Here is a 22504-nt window from a genome sequence, read left to right as displayed (position 1 = left end):
TCGGCCATTTTTTATACCAAGATAAAGTGAGTTCAGATAAGTACGTGGGCTAAGTTTAGTAAAGATATATCGGTTTTTGCTCAAGTTATTGTGTTAACGGCCGAGCAGAAGGACAGACGGTGGACTGTGTATAAAAACTGGGCGTGACTTCCACCGATTTCGCCCATTTTGACAGAGAACAGTTACCGTCATAGAATCTATGCCCCTACCAAATTTGAGAAGGATTGGTAAATTTTTGTTCGACTTATGGCATTAAAAGTATTCTAGACAAACTAAATGAAAATGGGCGGAGCCACGCCCATTTTGAAATTTTGTTTTATTTTTGTATTTTGTTGCATCATATCATTACTGGAGTTGAATTTTGACTTAATTTACTTATATACAGTAAAGATATTAAATTTTTTGTTAAAATTTGAATTTTTAAAAGTGGGCGTGTTCTTCATCCAATTTTGCTAATTTTTATTTAGCACATATATAGTAATAGTAGTAACGTTCCTGCCAAATTTCATCATGATATCTTCAACGACTGCCAAATTACAGCTTGCAAAACTTTTAAGTTACCTTCTTGTAAAAGTGGGCGGTGCCACGCCCATTGTCCAAAATCTTACTAATTTTCTATTCTGCGTCATAACTTCAACCCATCTACCAAGTTTGATCGCTTTAACCGCCTTTGGCAATGAATTATCGCATTTTTTCGGTTTTTCGAAATTTTCGATATCGAAAAAGTGGGCGTAGTTATAGTCCGATATCGTTCATTTTAAATAGCGATCTGAGATGAGTGCCCAGGAATCTACATACCAAATTTCATCAAGATACCTCAAAATTTACTCAAGTTATCGTGTTAACGGACAGACGGACGGACGGACATGGCTCAATCAAATTTTTTTTCGATACAGATGATTTTGATATATGGAAGTCTATATCTATCTCGATTCCTTTATACCTGTACAACCAACCGTTATCCAATCAAAGTTAATATACTCTGTGAGCTCTGCTCAACTGAGTATAAAAACTATGGATCGGGCCTCATATTTTGGGCCCTCTCGGGGCCATTTTGTGGGTTTTTGTGAATATTTTTCGACAGAAATAAAATTTTTAATTTTCGCTTTCTAATCCTAAAAACGGAGATCGAAACACGTCTTTTGATACCACCTTTGACAAGAGTTAGATGGTGCACGGTCTCATAAAACGTTACCGAAAAAAAACAAAAAATTTAAAGCCGGTAGTTAAACCTTTTTTAATCAAACAAAAATCTATAATTTTGTACACATTTATAGAAAAAACAACGTTAAAACGAAGGAATAACTTTTTGACTTTATGGAGCGACATTCCGAAGTTGGACGAGGCTGGCCGCAGTTCGGATGCAACCAAAAAAGGTGAAATTATGCGAACGTGAGTCCCGTTGATACTAATCACTACTCCTGGGAATCCTGTTTTAGAGTAAAATACAATTTTTGCTGTTTGGGTTTTAATCCACTTCGCACTAATATGCTCCTCAATAATATCTAAGACCTCTTTGACAACTATAGATGTTGTAGGTTGTGCCAGTCCAACACTAAAATCATTTCCACAGCATTTTTGATAGCAGCCGTCAGCAAGGAATCGGAGTGTAGCGCATAATTTTAAGATATGAGGTGCAGTCGTCCCTCGAACGCGTTTTCGGAAATGGCCCTTCATTTCGTTTAGTAAGGAGCAAAATGCTTCCTTACTTAACCGAAAATAGCTTACAAATCTGCAAAGTAACTACATTAGAATCTTATCAATTGTCACTTTTTAAACGTGTTCCTACTTGGTGCTTGGTAATTCCAAGGGATTGGAGTGATCGCGTAAATGTTTTCTTATTCGCAACATTACGCATTTGACGCATTTGTCACTAACATTTTCGTCGTTATAAAAAAATTCTATGCTAATATCCATTTTGTTGTTAATAAAGAATCACTTGCAAATGTTTTTTTTTTTTTTTTGATTTTGATACTCCTTGAGCGGAGTGAAGTGGCCAATTGTTTAAGCCTCTTAAACAGCCAGGTTGTCATGCGATTAACGAATTTAAGGTTAGGTTTTTTATTGGCACCACGCCATTCTGTCATATGTATTTGAGGCATCACGCCAGATATTCCGTTAGTTTCTGTATATTAACTTTACAGTTAGGTTTTTTGTTGGCACCACACCATTTTCCACATTAAATTATCTGTAATACGATTTGGTGTTATATGGCCCTCGCCAGGTTTTAAATTTTTTACTGATTCCTGTTGAGAGTGCTCAGCCCCTATCTGACACCAGATCAGTGGAACCTCGCATCTCCCAACTCCGCCGAAAAACCAAAAGGAGGCACTAAGCCAACCTTGAGGCCTAAAAAATTTTCGGCTCAACTAACAAGTACGAAAATTTACAGTTGAGCCGAGGATGACCCGCGCGACCACTTTGACTGAACGACTAGAACGGAATGTTGCAAATGTTTAAATTTTAGCCACAAATTGCTCAGCTGTTCATTTATCTGTCAAATCATCACTTTCTTAGCTTGGCAGCACCAATTCAACTTCAACTGAAATAAGTTGTAATTCGTAATACCAATCAGAAGTTGAGTTGTCTGAAAGTTGAGTTGTCTTAATTACAACACAACTAAGTTCAGTTGTATACCGTAATAGGGGCATTAATTACAACCCAACTAAGTTGATTTGTACACCGTAATAGGGGCATAACCTAGCCACTTTGTTCGATAACAAAAAATTTTGCTGCTCATCTCAGCTTAAGCGGACGAAGTGGCAGGGTTAAACTCTAGTCAACTTTAGCTGGAGTTTAAACTCCCACTGAAAAAGCGGGACTTAGGCGCGGTTGTTCAGGGGTGGCTTTCCGTAATTCGATATCGATCAAGAACGAGTATAAAATAATCGTTTTCGCTATCCGTAACACAAATTGTCGTACCGAACGTTCGATACAAACTCTCCCATACCAAATTAGGTGTCTAATTGCCTTTTTGAAAGTTATAATTTTATGCTTTGTTGATTATTTAGGGAATAATTTTTTCATCCGAGATTATAAAGGAAAATATTTTGGTAGTTCCAAAAAGCTTTCTAAACACCCTTTGAAATCTGTAAACGAAAGAGATCATACCAAGATACGGGAACTAAAATGGCATCATCGAGCGTTCGATATCGACTTGAAGTATCGAATCAACGAGTGTCGACTATCGAAGTACGGAAAGCCACCCCAGTACAAGTTCAACTCAGTTTGTCATTTATGCCCCTATTACCATAGTGTACAAGTACAAGTGTGTTGACTTATCTGTCAAGCATTCTGACAGGCACTCGCTGGATTCGGAATGACAGCGAATTCAAAATGGATACCATTACCGAGTGCGCCGAATGATTGAAAAATTGAAAAAGTCGATACGATTGGTAGTCAAAAATGTTGTCGTTGAGACCAAAAATGCGACTCTAGACTTGAGATTTCCATCAGGTGAGCGAGGCTGTTTGAATTTTTGACGTTTATCGCTTAGTGAACACACTTGGTATAGGTACACTATGCCTATTACCGTTTACAACAGGGATGCACCTTAACGTTAAGCTAATCGTTTATCAAAAAATTTCCACCGTTTCCGTTGAAACACTTCGAAATATTATCGATAAAGAAATTATCAAGATAAATTGTATCTCGTTTTTAACCGAAACGAAAAGCTTTCGTTAACGTTAAAAACGTTAACGAAAACGTGATACTTTATGTTTGAATTGTGCTGGCAATGCTATAGCCATGGTGAAGCCGTAAGGTGGCAACAACGAGCGCACATACACACACAAACTCTATGTAATTTGTTTGTGTAATTCGTTGGTGGTAATGTCAAAAATACTCTGTGAAATGTTCGTACTGTCAAAATTCATGAGAAAAGTTGCAATCAGCTTGGCTAATGCTTTCACCTTTAATGACTCCGCCATCAATCAGCTTTGCCAGCATAGTTTGAAATTAATAATCAACATAAACGATTTGATTTCGTTTTGATATGGCAGAAAACGAAACGAAATCATTTCGTTAATTTGACGATCTTAACGTTAATAAACGAAACGAAATGACTTCGTTTCGTTTATTAACGTTGATTATCGTAACGAAATGATATCGTTTCGTTGGTTAAGCATGCCTGGTTTACAACTCAACTTAGTTGGGTTGTAATTAAAACAACTCAACTTTAAGACAACTCAACTCCTGTTTGGTATTACGAATTACAACTTATTTCAGTTGAAATTGAATTGAGTTGCCAACTTCAGAAAGTGATGATTTGACAGATAAATAAACAGGTGATCAATTTGTGGCAGAAATTTAAGCATTTTCAAATGTGATTTTTTTATTAATATTATATGAAATCTATTTTATAATGACAAAAATGTTGGTGATTGACATGTCGCGAATACGGAAAACATTCGCGTGATCATTCCAATCCCTTGGAACTACCAAGCACCAAGTAAGAAAATGTTTAAGTGACAAATAATGAGTTTCATATGAAGTTATTTTGCAGATTTGAAAGGAAGCATTTTACTAAATACTAAACAAAATTAAGGACCATTTCCGCATACGCGTTCGTATTTTAAAATTATGCGCCATACTCCGATTCCTTGCTGACGGCAGCTATCAAATATGATGTGGAAATGATTTTGGTGTTGGACTGGTTTTAGATATTATTGAGGAGCGTACTTGTGCGAAGTAGATTAAAACCCAAACAGAAAAAATTGTATTTTACCCAAATAAGATTCCAGAAGTAGTGATAAGTATCAATGGGACTCGCATAATTTCACCTATTTTGGCTGCATCCGAACTGCGGCCAGCCTCGCCCAACTATGGAGTGTCGCTACATAAAGTCAAAAAGTTATTCAATGTAATTCGTTTAAACGTTGTTTTTTCTAGAAATGTGTACAAAATTGTTGATTGTTTTTTGATTAATGCCCCTATTACCGTTTACAACTCAACTCTGGTTGGGTTGAAATTTCGCAATTTGGTATTACAGATTACAACTCAACCTGTCAAAAAAAAATTTCGGTTGAGTTGTCTAGCCTTACAACTTTTTGTGGCATTGCCGTTTACAACCTTGTGTTAGTGTAGTTGTCAAAGACGTCAAAATCTTACAACTGCTTACTAGCAGTTGTCTCATACAATTTTGCAGTTGTTTTGAAAAAAATTTTACGTTTTAGAAGACGGTTCACCTCCTAATTTTTAACAAAAATGTTCAAAGTTGGTATCAAAAGACGTTTCGACCTCCGATTTAAAAGAATCCGACAACAAAAATTGTAATTCTTTGCGACAGCATGACACTGGTAATACGCATCCAAAATTATTGAGAGAGGTGTCAAAACACGCGTATTAATCTCGAGAAGAAGAAAAGAAACATTTTATCTCTGTCCGGAGATATTTGCAGTTGAAGTTGGCGATTTTCATGTGGTTGTTGTAATGTTGGTGTCTTTTTTCGGTTTTTGTTTAATATCTTTTGAACGAGTTAAAATTTTAATTTTCTGCCTTTGGATTATTAATACTGATGTCAAGACGCATCGTTTAATACCTCTCTCGATATTTTTGGACACGTATTAGCAGTGTCATGCTGTCGTAAAGAATTACCACAAAAATTAAAAATTTTATTTCTAATAAAATCTAATTTCGTGTGGTTGTATTTTGCCAGATTTTTTGTACACAGCAATGCAGAAAGGTGTTGGACCCAACCGGAGTTATTTTTACGAATCGCGGCCAAAGGCCGCCAACGCAGAAAGATGGTCTGTGCAAAAGAACTGTGGAACGGGCCTCATATTTCGGACCCTCTCGGGCCATTTTGTGGGTCTTTGTAAATATCTTTCGAAAGAAATAAAATTTTTAATTTCCGCTTTCGAATCCTGAAAACGGAGATGGAAACCCGTCTTTTGATACCACCTTTGATAAGAGTTAGATGGTGCACGGGCTTATAAAACGTTACCAAAAAAAAGCAAAAAATTTAAAGCCGGTAGTTAAACCTTTTTTAAGGGCCTATTACGGTACACAACTCAACTTGGTTGGGTTGTAATTAAAACAACTCAACTTTCAGACAACTCAACTCCTGTTTGGTATTACGAATTACTTAATTACTACTAAACTTATCCTGCAGTTTTTCAGTCTACTTTAATTGAAGTTTAAGCTAAGCTTAAGCGGCCGATCTGCCAGGGTTAAACAAACTCTAGTTAACCTATCAGTTATTTGCGTTCGTTCGAAATGGCGTCGAATATACCCAACAAGCATTTGGGCTTGAGTACCATTAGAGCTCATGTTGATAACTAGGCATACTTCTAAAATCTCAAGAGTTGTTTCGAAACAGTGGCTCAACTCGAGAATAATAGCGTACTTAGCAAAAGAGGAATTTTTTATAAAGCAAAATATGCTAATAAGTTGAAAAAATGTAATTAACAACTTGTGGTTCTCTAACTGGACTCAAACGTAAGATTCCATGATGTTGATGTTGGATCTTCGGTGTGGTAGGCAGAGCACGCTACCATCACACCAAGGCGGACGCCTATATAATTTATTTTTGATTACTTACGCATCATTACTGCTATCAACCAGGTGTATATTTCTCACAATAAACAGCTGTTGGTTTTGGTGGTACCACCTTGGAGATTTTTTTCAACTACACCTCAAATCGATATGCAATGTAGGATATCAACTGGATAATGTTCATTTGTGAACTGTACATTTCTCAAGATCTCTCGAAATTAGGATATTAATTGGAATATATTAATGACGTTGGAATCAACTCGAAAACTTTTAATTTTACAAAATTTCTCAAAGGTTGGATAGTGATTGGAAAACGAAATTGGATATCAACTCGAGAACAATATGGTTTAAGAGTAATTAAATAATGATGTTGGATATCAATTCCGGAACTATATATATATATAATTTCTTTGGAGAATTTTTTTTCCATGTTTGTTGGGTAACAGTGAGCTGCAATTATTCATGTTTTAAGGTTATTAGTGGACTAACCAAAAAATTAGTATTAGTGCGTACACAAACAAAGAATATCAAGCACTTATATCCATTAAACCACATTTACATAGTCATGCTTCGTAAAATGAATAACCGCTCATAAGCCACGAAGCAGTTCAGTACTAAATTGTCTTATTGAGCAAGAAAGTCAACTGTGTTATACGAAACACTAATTTGAATCAGTATGACTAACAGTACAATAAAATGAAAATAGTCATATCAGTCTTCTGACGCTAGCAACACAACGATGTACACGAAACTAAACTGAATACAGCGCTAAAGAAAAACCGATTATAAACGAAGTATACAGTGTATTACACACGAAACCAACATGCTACTGAGTTAAAGCGACTTTGATTTCAGCTTATACTCAACAATGTCATATATGTATGGGACATATGTGTTGCCGGGCACTCGTATGTATTTTCTATTTTATGTGCTAGTCACTCATAGTATTTGTCTGTACTTGACTAAGTACACATTTAGACAGAATTTTTTAGCTCATGACTAAGTGCACTAATTTTATTAGTACTCAAAGCAGACCTCTGGGGTAAACAAAATCCAGCTGTTTCCGTATCTACAAATTCTCTAGATAATAAAAAAACAAATGTTGCCGCACAAACAAGCATGCCCCAAAGGCGGCCTTAAACTGTGACTGCAAAACTGCTCAGTAGTTTAACTGGAGTTTAAATTTGACTAGAATTTAAGCAAACTTGATTTAAGCTTAACTTAACCAACTACTGAAAAACCGGGACTTAGGCTGGATTTTTTTTTTAATACTGATGTCAAGACGCATCGTTTAATACCTCTCTCGATATTTTTGGACACGTATTAGCAGTGTCATGCTGTCGTAAAGAATTACCACAAAAATTAAAAATTTTATTTCTAATAAAATCTAATTTCGTGTGGTTGTATTTTGCCAGATTTTTTGTACACAGCAATGCAGAAAGGTGTTGGACCCAACCGGAGTTATTTTTACGAATCGCGGCCAAAGGCCGCCAACGCAGAAAGATGGTCTGTGCAAAAGAACTGTGGAACGGGCCTCATATTTCGGACCCTCTCGGGCCATTTTGTGGGTCTTTGTAAATATCTTTCGAAAGAAATAAAATTTTTAATTTCCGCTTTCGAATCCTGAAAACGGAGATGGAAACCCGTCTTTTGATACCACCTTTGATAAGAGTTAGATGGTGCACGGGCTTATAAAACGTTACCAAAAAAAAGCAAAAAATTTAAAGCCGGTAGTTAAACCTTTTTTAAGGGCCTATTACGGTACACAACTCAACTTGGTTGGGTTGTAATTAAAACAACTCAACTTTCAGACAACTCAACTCCTGTTTGGTATTACGAATTACTTAATTACTACTAAACTTATCCTGCAGTTTTTCAGTCTACTTTAATTGAAGTTTAAGCTAAGCTTAAGCGGCCGATCTGCCAGGGTTAAACAAACTCTAGTTAACCTATCAGTTATTTGCGTTCGTTCGAAATGGCGTCGAATATACCCAACAAGCATTTGGGCTTGAGTACCATTAGAGCTCATGTTGATAACTAGGCATACTTCTAAAATCTCAAGAGTTGTTTCGAAACAGTGGCTCAACTCGAGAATAATAGCGTACTTAGCAAAAGAGGAATTTTTTATAAAGCAAAATATGCTAATAAGTTGAAAAAATGTAATTAACAACTTGTGGTTCTCTAACTGGACTCAAACGTAAGATTCCATGATGTTGATGTTGGATCTTCGGTGTGGTAGGCAGAGCACGCTACCATCACACCAAGGCGGACGCCTATATAATTTATTTTTGATTACTTACGCATCATTACTGCTATCAACCAGGTGTATATTTCTCACAATAAACAGCTGTTGGTTTTGGTGGTACCACCTTGGAGATTTTTTTCAACTACACCTCAAATCGATATGCAATGTAGGATATCAACTGGATAATGTTCATTTGTGAACTGTACATTTCTCAAGATCTCTCGAAATTAGGATATTAATTGGAATATATTAATGACGTTGGAATCAACTCGAAAACTTTTAATTTTACAAAATTTCTCAAAGGTTGGATAGTGATTGGAAAACGAAATTGGATATCAACTCGAGAACAATATGGTTTAAGAGTAATTAAATAATGATGTTGGATATCAATTCCGGAACTATATATATATATAATTTCTTTGGAGAATTTTTTTTCCATGTTTGTTGGGTAACAGTGAGCTGCAATTATTCATGTTTTAAGGTTATTAGTGGACTAACCAAAAAATTAGTATTAGTGCGTACACAAACAAAGAATATCAAGCACTTATATCCATTAAACCACATTTACATAGTCATGCTTCGTAAAATGAATAACCGCTCATAAGCCACGAAGCAGTTCAGTACTAAATTGTCTTATTGAGCAAGAAAGTCAACTGTGTTATACGAAACACTAATTTGAATCAGTATGACTAACAGTACAATAAAATGAAAATAGTCATATCAGTCTTCTGACGCTAGCAACACAACGATGTACACGAAACTAAACTGAATACAGCGCTAAAGAAAAACCGATTATAAACGAAGTATACAGTGTATTACACACGAAACCAACATGCTACTGAGTTAAAGCGACTTTGATTTCAGCTTATACTCAACAATGTCATATATGTATGGGACATATGTGTTGCCGGGCACTCGTATGTATTTTCTATTTTATGTGCTAGTCACTCATAGTATTTGTCTGTACTTGACTAAGTACACATTTAGACAGAATTTTTTAGCTCATGACTAAGTGCACTAATTTTATTAGTACTCAAAGCAGACCTCTGGGGTAAACAAAATCCAGCTGTTTCCGTATCTACAAATTCTCTAGATAATAAAAAAACAAATGTTGCCGCACAAACAAGCATGCCCCAAAGGCGGCCTTAAACTGTGACTGCAAAACTGCTCAGTAGTTTAACTGGAGTTTAAATTTGACTAGAATTTAAGCAAACTTGATTTAAGCTTAACTTAACCAACTACTGAAAACCCGGGACTTAGGCTGGATTTTTCAGTGCGAGTTTAAACTCCAGTTAAAGTTGAGATATTTTTTTTTTTGTAGCACTGTGTAATTTAACAATTATGTAATTATAACCCGAACTTCTTTGACATAACACATTTATTATATTATGCAGGTAGGTACAGTGGAGAATTATTAACCAGCGCTTTGAAATCATACACTCACAATTGTAGTTTTAGCCTCTCTGTATAATTTCTCTAAGTTCTCCGTCCGTAGCAGAAATGTCTTAATAATGGTATACTATAACCCCACGAGCGTATTTCCAGAATCTGCCGCATACATAAACTACACCCCGATTGACCTGTGTGTAAATGAAATAGCTGGAAACTGTTATGTAGTCCGTCGGACCATAGGAATGCTGCTGTATGAGACGTTGATCCCAAATTACAATTTAAAAGATGGTAAATCTCATACATTACGTACGGATGTGGCGGTTGATTCTGGATAAAAAAAAGAGTTTAACCTCTTTCAGCACCCAAAGTGACTTGCCACTTTGTTCGATAAAAACAAATTTTGCTGCTCATCTCAGCTTAAGCGCACGAAGTGGCAGGGTTAAACTCTAGTCAACTTTAAGTGGAGTTTGAACTCGCACTGAAAAAGCGGGCCTTAGAATGGTATATCTCAAGTAAAATTTTCCGAACTTTCCAATTCTGGTGAGAAAAACATAAGTAAGCTTTCAAAACATGGTCTAAAATATATTGATTCTCTATGCATGAACACGGACTTAAGGGCCCATTACTGATACTTAGCATAGACTTGACTTGAGAACTGTCACAGTTCTGTGAAATGATCATTTCATGTTACTGATTACTCAAAACTTGGCAACACTTAACTTGACTTAGAAGTCTGTTGAATTTTGATTTTCTATGTAAGTTCTAAGTGACGTTTACATTTTGAGATGCCATTTGTTTGTTTCCATTTCATTTTGACATTTTGTCATACAAATTGACATTTATTGATTATGATGCCAGATTGTATGCGCTAAGTGGAGTATAATCGTGACTAAGTTGCCATGTTTACGCCAAGTCAATTAGTGTCTACGCTAATGGCTGGTTTTCATTATGTCAAATTTCACGTCAAACGTTGCCATTTTAATGAAAACGGGTTTTCATATAGTGTCATTTGTGTTTGTCGTCACTTTTGACTACGCTGTGTCAATTAAAATGTCAGCTAAATGAAAACGGCCCCATTTCTGTTTGCCAGTTGATATGGCATCATTTGACTGTCAAAATGCATTTGGCAGCATGTTGGCATTTTTCTCTAGGTTTGACATTTACACAGCTGATTTCGTAAGCCAAAAATCAAGTTGCAAATTTAAGGTAAATTTAATATAATATATAAAGATTGATATATGTATTTAAATTGTTTTCGTTTAATTTATGAAAACTAGATAAATGGACGAAATGGAAGCCACGCCACCAACCCCTGCAACCAAAAAAAGAGTGCGAAAGCTAGCGGAACATTGGACAAACGAGCGGACGGAAAAACTAATTAATGAAGTGGAGTCGAGGGAAGGGACCTGGAACTTCTTGTCCAAAGAATATAAGGACAGGAATGCAAGGGAAGCCCTTTGGCAAGAAATTGCTGAAATTATGGAGCTGCCTAGGTCGGAGGTATCCACAAAGTGGAACAGTCTTCGTTGTTCGTTTCGGGTAAGTTATTGTGTTTTGTGTCACCAAAGATATTGTGGGATTTATTGTCGATTTCACAAAGTAATAGTGAAACTACAATTTAGCAGTAGCAGTATCGTGGCAGCGGCAGTGAATTTAGAAACAGTGCTAAACTCGGCAGTATTGCTTCTTACTGCCACTGTGCAAATGTGAGTTATTACTTGAACATTCCCTAAAAAAAAGTAGCCACTGCCACCGTCGCTGTTAGTGCCAAATTGTAATTTCACTATAACGAACTGACTCAGCTTATAGTAATTTATTGTCTTTGGTGTCACATTCAAATACGTTACAGAATAATAATCATATTGTCTTTCTCTACAAATTTAGGCCGCATTTAATAAAATGGGACAGACAAAGAGTGGGCAAGGGTCAACGTCGTCTACAGCAAACCCTATACACGCATCCCTTAAATTTTTAGAACCAATGATGCGAAGTGAAGCGCCAACAACTTCGAACTTGAAACATGTAAGTATATACAGAAGTGGAATACTAAAATAAGCCGTTTTCATCATCTCCGGTAAACGCTTACCGACAGTTGAATTGAAAAATCGTTCGGTTATCTGTCAAAACATTTCCGGCTAGCGGGTTAGTAAGCGTATACCGCAGATGGAGTTTCTTTTTCCTCTTGGTTGAAACTCAAAGAAATATGCCCTTTTTATGAAATTTAGTTTTTGACAGATCTTTTATATAGGCAGTAGCGTCTTTTAGCAGTTTCCATTGAAGACAACATGTGTAATTTTGTTTTCCGGGCCTATTTCATTAAAATCCCGCATTGAGTGGAAAATGGCAATACGGCCTTTTGTTTAATCACTCCTCATTTAATAATACTGACTCATCCAAAATATGTATATGATTTCAATTTAGAAAAGCCAAATCCCATCACTTGGATCTGCATCTGCTTCCGAACATTCTCCAGAAGAGTCCTCTCCGACACCATCCATATCAGGCACAAAGCGACGAAGATATGACAATTGTCATGAGGATGGTTACGCCAAAGTTGTTGAGCGGTGCTTAGAAACTGTAACTGCTGCTACAAAAAGTGATGCTTGGGATGATGTCGGACAATTTGTTGCCTCAAATGGACGCCTGTGGGAAGCCTCAAATCCCCAACATGCACACGACTTTAAATCAAATATTTATGAGGTTGTACTCACATTTCAGAAAGGCTTTACAGAGGTGAATACTTGCACTGCATATGGATGATCTTATTAATTTATATTCTTCTACAGGTCTATCCAGCAGAATATCTGATGGATTAAGGATCCATTCAACGGAAATTTATTTAATTTATAAAGGACTCCAATTAACATACCGCGTCTGACACCTTGTATTAAAGAAAACGCATATGTATATCGTCCCTTGATTCACAAAGGCCCTAACCAACATATTTCAAGTTTTACAGGAGAAGCAAACATCAATTATTTTTTTTGCTTTTTCGAAAAAAATGTAGGTTATGGCTTTTGTGAATAAAGGTAACAATTTGTATTTACGACAGTAATTTTAATTTTTATTAATATTAATATTGTGCATACCTCTGATCTAGGCAGCTACATAATAACTGCAATTTCTTGCCAAAGGGCTTCCCTGGCATTCCTGTCCTTATATTCTTTGGACAAGAAGTTCCAGGTCCCTTCCGTCGACTCCACTTCATTAATTAATTTTTCCGTCCGCTTATTTGACCAATGTTCTGCTAGCTGCAGCGTACTAAAACAGTTTTAAAAATTCTTAAAAAAAAAAACTTTACTTTTTACGAAAATTCGACGGCTTTTATAGAAAAGTAGTTGAGTAATTTTACTGTAGGCAAAATTGGTGAAAATTACAAAAAAAAAAGAAATACCTGTAAGCGGACTTAAGTTATATTAAAGAAAAAAGTGTACGCAAATGGTTCCACCATTATAAATGCATTCAAATCTATTTCTCTTGCTAATGAAGTAATTAATTTATTTTATTTTCTTTTTATGCGTAATTTAACAAACTGTAAATCTCAGTACTTAGTGTTATAACCATACCTGGACACAGTGTACAAATTTTCATTTGAAGTACCACTACACTTTTTCCAGTTTAAGTTCAGAAATTTACAATTCATATTCAGAAAATTACAATTCAAGTTCAGAAAATTCCAATTCATATTCAGAAAATTACAATTCAAGTTCAGAAATTTCAAATTCATATTCAGAAAATTACAATTCAAGTTCAGAAAATTACAATTTAAATTAAGAAAGTTACAATTCAAGTTCAGAAATTTCCAATTCGTATTCAGAAAATTACAATTCAAGTTCAGAAATTTCCAATTCATATTCAGAAAATTACAATTCAAGTTCAGAATTTCCAATTTAAATTCAGAAATTTACAATTCAAGTACAGAAATTTCCAATTCATGTTCAGAAAATTATATTTCAAGTTCAGAAAATTACAATTTAAGTACAGAAAATTGTTCAGGTATTTTTATTTCATCCAAAGGAAATCTGTGCATGCAAAATTGTTTAAACATATATGTTAATTTTATTAATTCGTACATAAATACATACATAGCTTCCTCTTCAAAAGAGCATGTGGCTTTTCCAAAATAAATATGTAAACAAAAAACCCTTCCATATGAATATCAGAGAAACCTCGCTACATTCCATTACGCTTCGCTTTTTATATATTATACTTTGTATGAATGTGAAAATTTTTTTTTTACCTTGGCCGCGCACGTGTATTTACATTTACAGAATGAAGTAAAATCATAGGAATTTTGACTCAATTACTTTTACGAACATGTGTGAAAAAAAGTGTGAAAAAAATTTTCAAAGCACAAAGTAAAATTTTCTGAAGTTGAATTGTAATTTTCTGAACATGAATTGTAATTTTCTGAGTATGAATTGTTATTTTCTGAACTTGAATTGGAAATTCTGAACTTAAATTGGAAATTCTGAATTTGAGTTGTGATTTTCTGAATTTGAATTTTAATTTTCTGAATATGAATTGGAAACTTCTGAACTTGAATTGTAAATTTCTGAACTTAAACTGGAAAAGGTGTATACCTTTTAGTGATAGCAGAATTCTGAGTGCACTAAAATTTTAATGCACCCTGCCCAGATATGGTTATAATTATGTTACGGAAAATTCGAAATTTGTTGTACTGTGTAACCAATATGCAACTAATTTGTTTATTATTAAAACTAAATAAAATTGCAAAATCTTATGATTATTTAAGTTTACCTAAATTTTGTACTTCTTACTTAGGCGCTTTTAAAAAATTTCAATTATGCAGGGGTGGCTTTCCGTAATTCGATATGGAACAAAAACGAGTATCAAATAATCGTTTTTGGGTTCCGTAACACAAAAACTTTGAAACTTTAATTTGTGTGGTTTCTATATTTAAAATGAAATTTATTAAAAACACACAAATATATGTACATTCGCTACGAAAAGTGATATAGGGAAAAGTATAGATTATATGCTGAAATAACAGCTCTTGGCCGGGTAAACTCCAAGTCAATCGGGTACGTGGAATTGCCTGATGTGGGGTGGTATTCATTCACAACTTTGAAATGAGTTATGCAATATGGTCCTGTTATACTGCCATGCCACTTCACCGTGGGGCGTCATAAAATACTCCATAAAATTTTCGCGCACATTCATCGCGTTGTCTGTCCCTCTACCTAATGTGCTGCTTGGCCTAATTGATGGGAGTATCCCGTTTTCCCCCAGCTCTGTTCGCCAGCTACCTCTCACAGCAGTTCCCTCAGTATCATCGTCAACATCACATCTTTGTATGTATATGGATTTTCGTGTCAGGAGAAAGTTATGTAGCACACAAATCACGAGGACAATATCTTTCGCATGCTCCGGTTTCACATCCATTGGTCTTCTGAGAATTCGAAAACGAGACGCACATATTCCGAACACATTCTCAATTACATTTCTTGCCCGCGATAGCCTTTAATTAAAAATTTTGTGCGACATCACCTGTTCCCGATAGCAAAATGGTTTCATTAAGTATGTTTTTATGGGAAACGCGTCATCAGCCACAATCACAAAAGGCATTTCAGCAATTTCTAGCGGAAGTGGCCTTGGAGGCGGGAAATTTAATGTGTTGTCAGCAAGAGCACTTGAAAGAGGGCATCTGAAATTTTGATTAGGTTATGATAATTCTGGTGCAACATGCATGTGATTTACCTTGCGAAAACGCCCCCGTCAGACTCACGGCCATATGCCCCAACTTCAACAAACAAAAATTTGTAGTCAGCATCCGCCAAAGTCATCAGGACAATGCTGTTATACTTTTTGTAATTGAAATACTCTGAACCGCAGTTTGATGGAGCTTGAATAGCAATATGCTTTCCATCTAATGCCCCGCAGCAATTAGGAAAATGCCATCGCTCGTTAAAACGGTCAGCTATCTTCGTCCATTCGTCATGGGTGCTCGGAACCTTCACGGAAGATAAAACATATTTTTTAACGCTTTTTGCAGGAATACACATGTTACGCTCCCCACCTTTAAAAATTCTTCTCCTAAAACAGTATAAAGAGTCCGACATGTCTCATGTATTATCTTACAAATGGTGGTTTTCCCCAGAAGGAAAACACTCATCAGACTAGAAAAGCTGTCGCCAGTTGCTAAATAACGCAAAGTAACAGCAATTCTTTCGCCAACCGAAATAGGTTTTCGAAAAACTGTTTTTTTCTTGCAAATATATGGAGTGAGGCGCTCCACAAGAAAATCAAAATCTTCCACAGACATTCGCAAAAAATTGCTTAGCCACTTTGGATCCCGCTTGACCAGCTTAGTGCGCAACGTAGAATAAAACCCACATGTCTCTCTATTCCGCAGACCGGGTCGAATCCACCACTGTTTCGGGTTTCTTTGGTTATACCTTTTATTTTGCCAAGCTCGTAGCGATGTTACCAAACAAAGAGGGGCAGTAGCTATACTAATTTTTATATTTTTACGCATTTTATTTGTTTATATTATTTTACTTTCTAATATTCTTTATATTTATATAAAGCTGATCATCTGCCAAAAAATGACGTTTAGGCTTTTACATCAAACATGAAAATGGAATGTCAATCAACTGACACGTAAGGTTTGACATCAGAAATGAAAACAGAAGGTCAATCAATTGACGCGTAGTTTTGACTAAGGCGTTTGACACTCATACTTTTCCATTCATACGTTAAGGAGATGTAATGAAAACGCTTTTGACACCAAATGACCAGCTGTCACATGATGTCAATATTTGATGTCAGTAGTTTTGACATAATGGAAACCAGCCTAAAGTATCAGTAATGGGCCCTTTACTGAGCTGCTCCAGTATTAAAACAGCAGTCTGGCAACTATACATTCTACCCGATAAGTTTAAGCCTTCTCTATTGAACAATTCAAGATGAAAGAAAAAACAAAAAGCAAAACAGAAAGCAGAATGGCGTACATACGTATATACTTAAATAAATAAGTCGTCATGCCAACGGTCATTTTGCAAAAAAAAAAAACAAAGCTCTGAAGTGTAATTGATAATTGATGTTTGCTTCTGAATACGAATACAAGAATAAATTGTGCATTTAAGGTTGAGCTCTTCGAAAGTTTGATGCGCATTACACAAGACCAACTAAAGGCGGAAATTAATGCTGGATTTATTTTAAATATATTTTCGATATTTATATTGTCAGAAAAATCAGTGGTTAGTGTTTGTTATTTTTTACAGACAAAAATTACGCCAAGCACCATCGAGTGGTGAAATTCCATACACGGCTGGCAATCAGAAACTACTTGAGTCACATAATTACGTACATTGAGTTAAATTTACTTTGACATTTTTTTTTTTGTGAACAACTAAATTTTTAGCTATCACGTTTTTCGCATATTTCCAACAGAAAATATAATCAAAACAAATGAAATAGTTGGCGTCAGCTACATAACTTTTATAGAAAGAATAGAAACAAGTTCGATTGAAAATGACATTGGCCGCGAAAAGTTTTGATCAGCCGCAGTCGCGATCTGACAGCGATCATATTTTGGGCCAAAAAACAATGGATATAGAGGTGAGTGAGGAGGTAGCACACAATTTGTTGTTTGTGGTCTGAATTACAAGCATAGCACAAGTAATTGAACAATCACGATGAGGGTGCATATTTCACATCTTACCAGTGCCAGTAAAATCAATTACGCGTAAAGTTTAAAGTAGTTCCATTGTGCAAGTGATGTATGACGAAGAGAATTATAATTTCTATGCCTTACTTGCAAATACGTACATACATATGTATACTTATATGCATATACTGGCATTAGTTAAATTTTCATAAAAGATATTTACGCAATTTAAATTGTATGCTAGTAAATTAATTTCTTGATTATTTATTAATAGCTCAGCTCGAATAGTGTATTAATATGGATAACTAAAGCAAAATTAGGTAACGTTTTACAAGACGGTGCACTAATTATACCCAGCTGTACTTGTGCACAGCGTATTGGATAACGGTTGGTTGTACAGGTATAAAGGAATCGAGATAGATATAGACTGCCATATGTCAAAAACATAATATCGAAAAAAAATTTGATTGAGCCATGTCCGTCCGTCTGTCCCTTAACACCATCAATTGAGTAAATATTGAGATATCTTCTCCATATTTGGTACCCGAGCTTATCTGGACCCAGAATAGATTGGTATTGAAAATGAGCGAAATCGGATGATAACCACGCCCACTCTTTATATATATAAAATTTTGGAAAACAAAAAAATTTATTATTTAGTAAATAATACATATAGAATGTTGAAATTTGACGTGTGGACTGATATTCAGACTCTTGATAAAATTTAAACAAAATTTTTAAAATGGGCGTGGCTCCGCCCACTTGTGATGACATCAATTTTACAAATATTATTAATCATAATTAAAAAATCGTTAAACCTATCGTAACAAAATTCGGCAGAGAGGTTGCCTTTACTATAAGGAATGCTTTGAAGAAAAATTAACGAAATCGGTTAGGGACCACGTCACTTTATATAAAAGATTTTCGTCGTGGACGAATAAAATAAGCTATATCTTTGCAAAAAAAGAGCTTTGTATCAATGGTATTTCATTTCCCAAGTGGATTTATAACAATAAATAGGAAAAACTTCAAATTTACAAAAATGGGAGTGGCACCGCCCCTTTTATGACTAAGCAATTTTCTTTGTTTCGGGAGCCATACTCCAAGAAAAATTAGTTCCGAATAGAACCATATATATATCGCACACTAACTAAGAAAGTGTCACAACCTGAAAAATGTAAATATTCAAGAGAGAAGAAAAACGGTTTATGTGAAAACGTCTGTAATGATATTATGAAATGCAGTTTTACAAAGGAGACCTTCATTATAAAATGATTTGGCGAAATTGTGTTGTAATTATTTTTTTACAGCCAAAATATATAGCAATTTTGAATTATGACTATTTATGACAATTATATATGACAATTATTTCATTACCCCAGCGGGTTAGGGGATCAGAATATACCCGCGGTAGGTATGCCCGTCGTAAGAGGCGACTAAAATACCAGATTCAAAGGCTGTGTAGCGCAACCTTTTAGGTTGCCAGCGCAATATATAGCTTCTCCAAACCCAATTGTCAACCTCACCTATCCGCGGCGAATCCTGTTTCACTAACAGACGAGGCTCTGGCGACCCCAAGCTCCTCATGGAACTTGGTGGTAGGGAGGGAGGGAATGGCCTGAAGGTTTAATGTGGCCACATAAATCGTTCCCGAGATGGTCGGGCTAGCACCTTAATGGTGCTATGGTACCGGAGCGTACCGGATTTGTATCCGGCAAAGGACCATCACATCGATAACACTCCCCAAAGCCTTCGGGGAGCAACCTTATCGCTACAACAACAACAACAACAATTATTTCATCAAAAAAGGCGCATTTCACAATAATACAAGCAAATTTACTTACTCTTTACGTATAAAAAGACACAATTTTAATTAATACACAACAAAGTTAAAACTTTTCTGCAACAAGATAGTCAGAATTTAAACACAACTAAAAATAGTACTCATTAGTTGATACATTGCAAGCGATGCAATCAAAACTGGCATAACGGTAATTTTCCAGTTAAAGAAGAAAATAATGACAACGAAATTTAAGGGATAGTTAGAGATGTGTACTGTGAATTGGTATATGGAAAAAAATGGATTTTGAAAAATTTAAAGTTATGACTCTTTCGTAGTTAGTGTGCGAAATAAGCACACAAAACTAACAACAGCATTTCAAGTGTACAGCTGGGTATGTAATGTTCGGTTTCACCTGAACTTTGACTTCCTTACTTGATTGAGCGGAAATCAAAAATTTAGTTTCTGTCAAAAGTTATTCACAAAAAACCGTAAAATAACCCCGAGAGGGTTCGAAATAGGGGGCCCGATCCATATTTTTTTGCACAGAACACCTGTCAAAAAAAAAAATAACCATGGGTGGGTCCAACACCGGTTTGGGGATCATAACTAAATGCGCGCAGACCACCTTTCTGCATTAGTGAGGGTGTGTCGTTTCCCAAGGCAGTCGGTTCTATGTACCGGAGCGACTCGGGATTTTTCCCGACCAAGGACTGTCATTTCAGTGTGATCCCATTTAATTTGTTGCGTCCCTCCCACAAATTGTCATCCTCCCAGCAGCTCCTTGCAGCAGGACTGCTCCATATTCTCTTACTCCGGGAAGGCATCGAATCCAATCCGGGTCCGTCTCCTGACCCCGGTCCTGAGAAATGGTTTTGCTGCATCTGCCGGAAAAGAATCTTTTTAGGACGGTCATACTCTGTTCAGTGTGTCTCGTGCAAGGGATGGTTGCATCGTACAGGTTGTTCTGGGCTTGATCCCAAAACCCGACGTCCACGTAACTTTTATATATCTTTTGTGGCTCCTTGCTGTTCACGCCCAAGGGCGCCCCGTAGTCTACGCCTAAGCGCCCCCCCCCCCACTACCTTCCAGCAGCCCCGATGCTCAGCAAGCCACAACGAGTACCCGCTGCTGCTCGCGCCCCACGGCGCCAACAACTCAAACAGCTGCTACCACTCATAACTACTACCTTCGTAGTAGAGTCGGTAGCAATGCTGAGCATCAGCCCCTGCCCCCGTGTTCTCCCCCCCCCCCCCCCCCTCTTTTCCGACAGCAATCGTGTAGGTCAGGGAAACAGACTCTTAGTCCCTACCTCCGTTTGCACCGTCTGCCAGCACAGAATATATAGGTTTGCGACATCCGCCCAATGCAGCTCCTGCCTTGGGTGGTGCCACTTTCCTAGATGTTCTGGTCTCCGCGACGGCAACCCCCCGACGGGTTTCATCGCGCCATGTTGCCAGGTCGCAAACCCAAATCATCCGGGTACCCCAATGCTTGCCAAGGGCGCCCGGTCCCAGGGCCACAACAGCAATTGCGTCCTGGCCTTCCACAACCCAGGCGTAGTCATCCGTCACTTACCCCCAGAGTGGCGTCGTCTCCCCGTATGCACTTCAGAATTCTGCAGTTAACCTGTAATGGACTAACTGAGAAGATTACGGAGATAGTCGATTTCATGAAGCGGCACAACATCCGCATTGCTGCGATTCAAGAGACTAAACTCACAGCAAGATCTGCATTGCAGACCTGCTCTGGGTATAATGTCCACAGGAAAGACCGCGAGAGCGGAAATGGAGGCGGCCTCGTTTTTATCATACACCACTCTGTGCAATATTATATATTTGATCCTGGCAATGACCGCAGGGACAATGTCTTAGAACGTCAAGGCCTATCTGTCCGGTCAGGCGATGCAAACCTAGAAATCATCAACATATACATCCCTCCTGCCACCTGTTGCCCCAGTGGATACCGCCCTAATCTCAGAGCCTTACTCACTAGCAACAATCGCATTATCTTAGGCGATTTCAATGCGCATCACGATCTATGGCATTCAAACTTGTGGGCGGACAGTAGGGGTGAGATGTTGGCGGATCAAATAGAAGAAACGACGTTCTGCACAATAAATGGAGACGCCCCCACACGTATGGTAGGAAGCTGTCACAGTTCGCCAGATATCTCAATCGTGAGCGCAGAACTCGTAAACTGCGTCAACTGGCAGCCGATGGTAACATTGGCATCCGACCACCTGCCCATACTTATTTCGCTCGAGCGTACCGCCGACTTCATCGTCACCGAAAAACGCACTTTCATAAACTTCAAAAAAGGAAAGTGGGAAGAATATAAATCTTTTACAGACAACCGCTTTGCTGCCCTCCCTATCCCGACTGATGCCCGCCAAGGGGAGCGTGCCTTCCGTAAGATCATTGAATCGGCCTCGCACGTTTCATTCCCGCCGGGAGAATTTCCTGAAATATGGCCCCACTTCCCGGCGGAGGCCGCAAACTTAGCGAGAGAACGTGACCTTATAAGACAGCTTGATCCAGGCGACCCCCAAATAAGGGATATAAACCAACGCATCAGATTGCTTGTGGACGAACACAAGCGGGCGAAATGGGAGGAGCACCTAAGAGGTTGTAACCTCTCTACCGGTGTGGGTAAACTTTGGTCCACCGTAAAGTCCCTATCGAATCCGACTAAGCACAAAGACAAAGTTTCCATCGCCTTTGGCGACAAAGTGCTGTCGGATGCGAAAAAATGCGCGAGCGCTTTCTGCCGACAATATATAATGCATCCTACGGTCGACAAAGATAGACGGAGAGCCAATAGACGCGCACATAAACACAAATTCAGCGCGTCACCAATCACCATCACCGCTAAAGAGGTTGAGGACGCCATTGGTCGCGCTAAACCATCCACAGCAGTGGGCCCAGACGGCATAGCCATGCCGATGCTTAAAAGCCTA

General features: G+C 37.3%; 3 protein-coding genes and 1 pseudogene across 6 annotated transcripts in view; 2 read left to right on the top strand and 2 right to left on the bottom strand.

Moving 5' to 3' along the window:
* Nup50 (nuclear pore complex protein Nup50) overlaps positions 1–19722 on the bottom strand; it is a 142415-nt gene extending 122693 nt beyond the window's left edge. The window contains exon 1 of the mRNA XM_067776715.1: positions 19610–19722. The gene's annotated coding sequence lies outside the window, so the exon portion shown is untranslated. The remainder of the gene's footprint in view (positions 1–19609) is intronic.
* Positions 11184–14861, top strand: LOC137247210 (uncharacterized). Its single transcript, XM_067778315.1, has 5 exons — positions 11184–11338; positions 11410–11671; positions 12017–12154; positions 12554–12865; positions 12919–14861. Exons 2-5 carry the CDS (start codon positions 11414–11416, stop codon positions 12946–12948), a joined length of 738 nt encoding a protein of 245 aa, XP_067634416.1. The 5' UTR covers positions 11184–11338; positions 11410–11413; the 3' UTR covers positions 12949–14861.
* LOC137247209 (uncharacterized) lies at positions 14473–16787 on the bottom strand (annotated as a pseudogene).
* Positions 17076–22504, top strand: part of puml (pummelig) — an 11199-nt gene continuing 5770 nt past the window's right edge. The window contains exons 1-2 of one of the 4 annotated variants that reach the window (XM_067776718.1): positions 17076–17355; positions 17549–17716. In XM_067776718.1, the coding sequence (XP_067632819.1) occupies positions 17630–17716 (87 nt within the window). In that variant the 5' untranslated portion in view covers positions 17076–17355; positions 17549–17629. Of the gene's footprint in view, positions 17356–17548; positions 17717–17815; positions 18086–22504 lie in introns of those variants that run through there. The other 3 variants (XM_067776717.1, XM_067776719.1, XM_067776721.1) reach the window with 3 other exon arrangements.

Source organism: Eurosta solidaginis, chromosome 3 (assembly GCF_040869045.1).
Source record: "Eurosta solidaginis isolate ZX-2024a chromosome 3, ASM4086904v1, whole genome shotgun sequence".
Taxonomy (NCBI): domain Eukaryota; kingdom Metazoa; phylum Arthropoda; class Insecta; order Diptera; family Tephritidae; genus Eurosta; species Eurosta solidaginis.
Note: the sequence above shows the minus strand (reverse complement) of the source record. Positions and strands in the feature narration are given on the sequence as shown.

What these genes read in the sequence shown, in the direction of transcription:
- LOC137247210 (XM_067778315.1), top strand. Translation starts at nt 11,414, where the DNA reads ATGGACGAAATGGAAGCCACGCCACCAACCCCTGCAACCAAAAAAAGA. An exon ending in GTCTTCGTTGTTCGTTTCGG is followed by an intron (nt 11,672 to 12,016) that starts GTAAGTTATTGT and finishes CTACAAATTTAG; the next exon opens with GCCGCATTTAATAAAATGGG. An exon ending in CAACTTCGAACTTGAAACAT is followed by an intron (nt 12,155 to 12,553) that starts GTAAGTATATAC and finishes ATTTCAATTTAG; the next exon opens with AAAAGCCAAATCCCATCACT.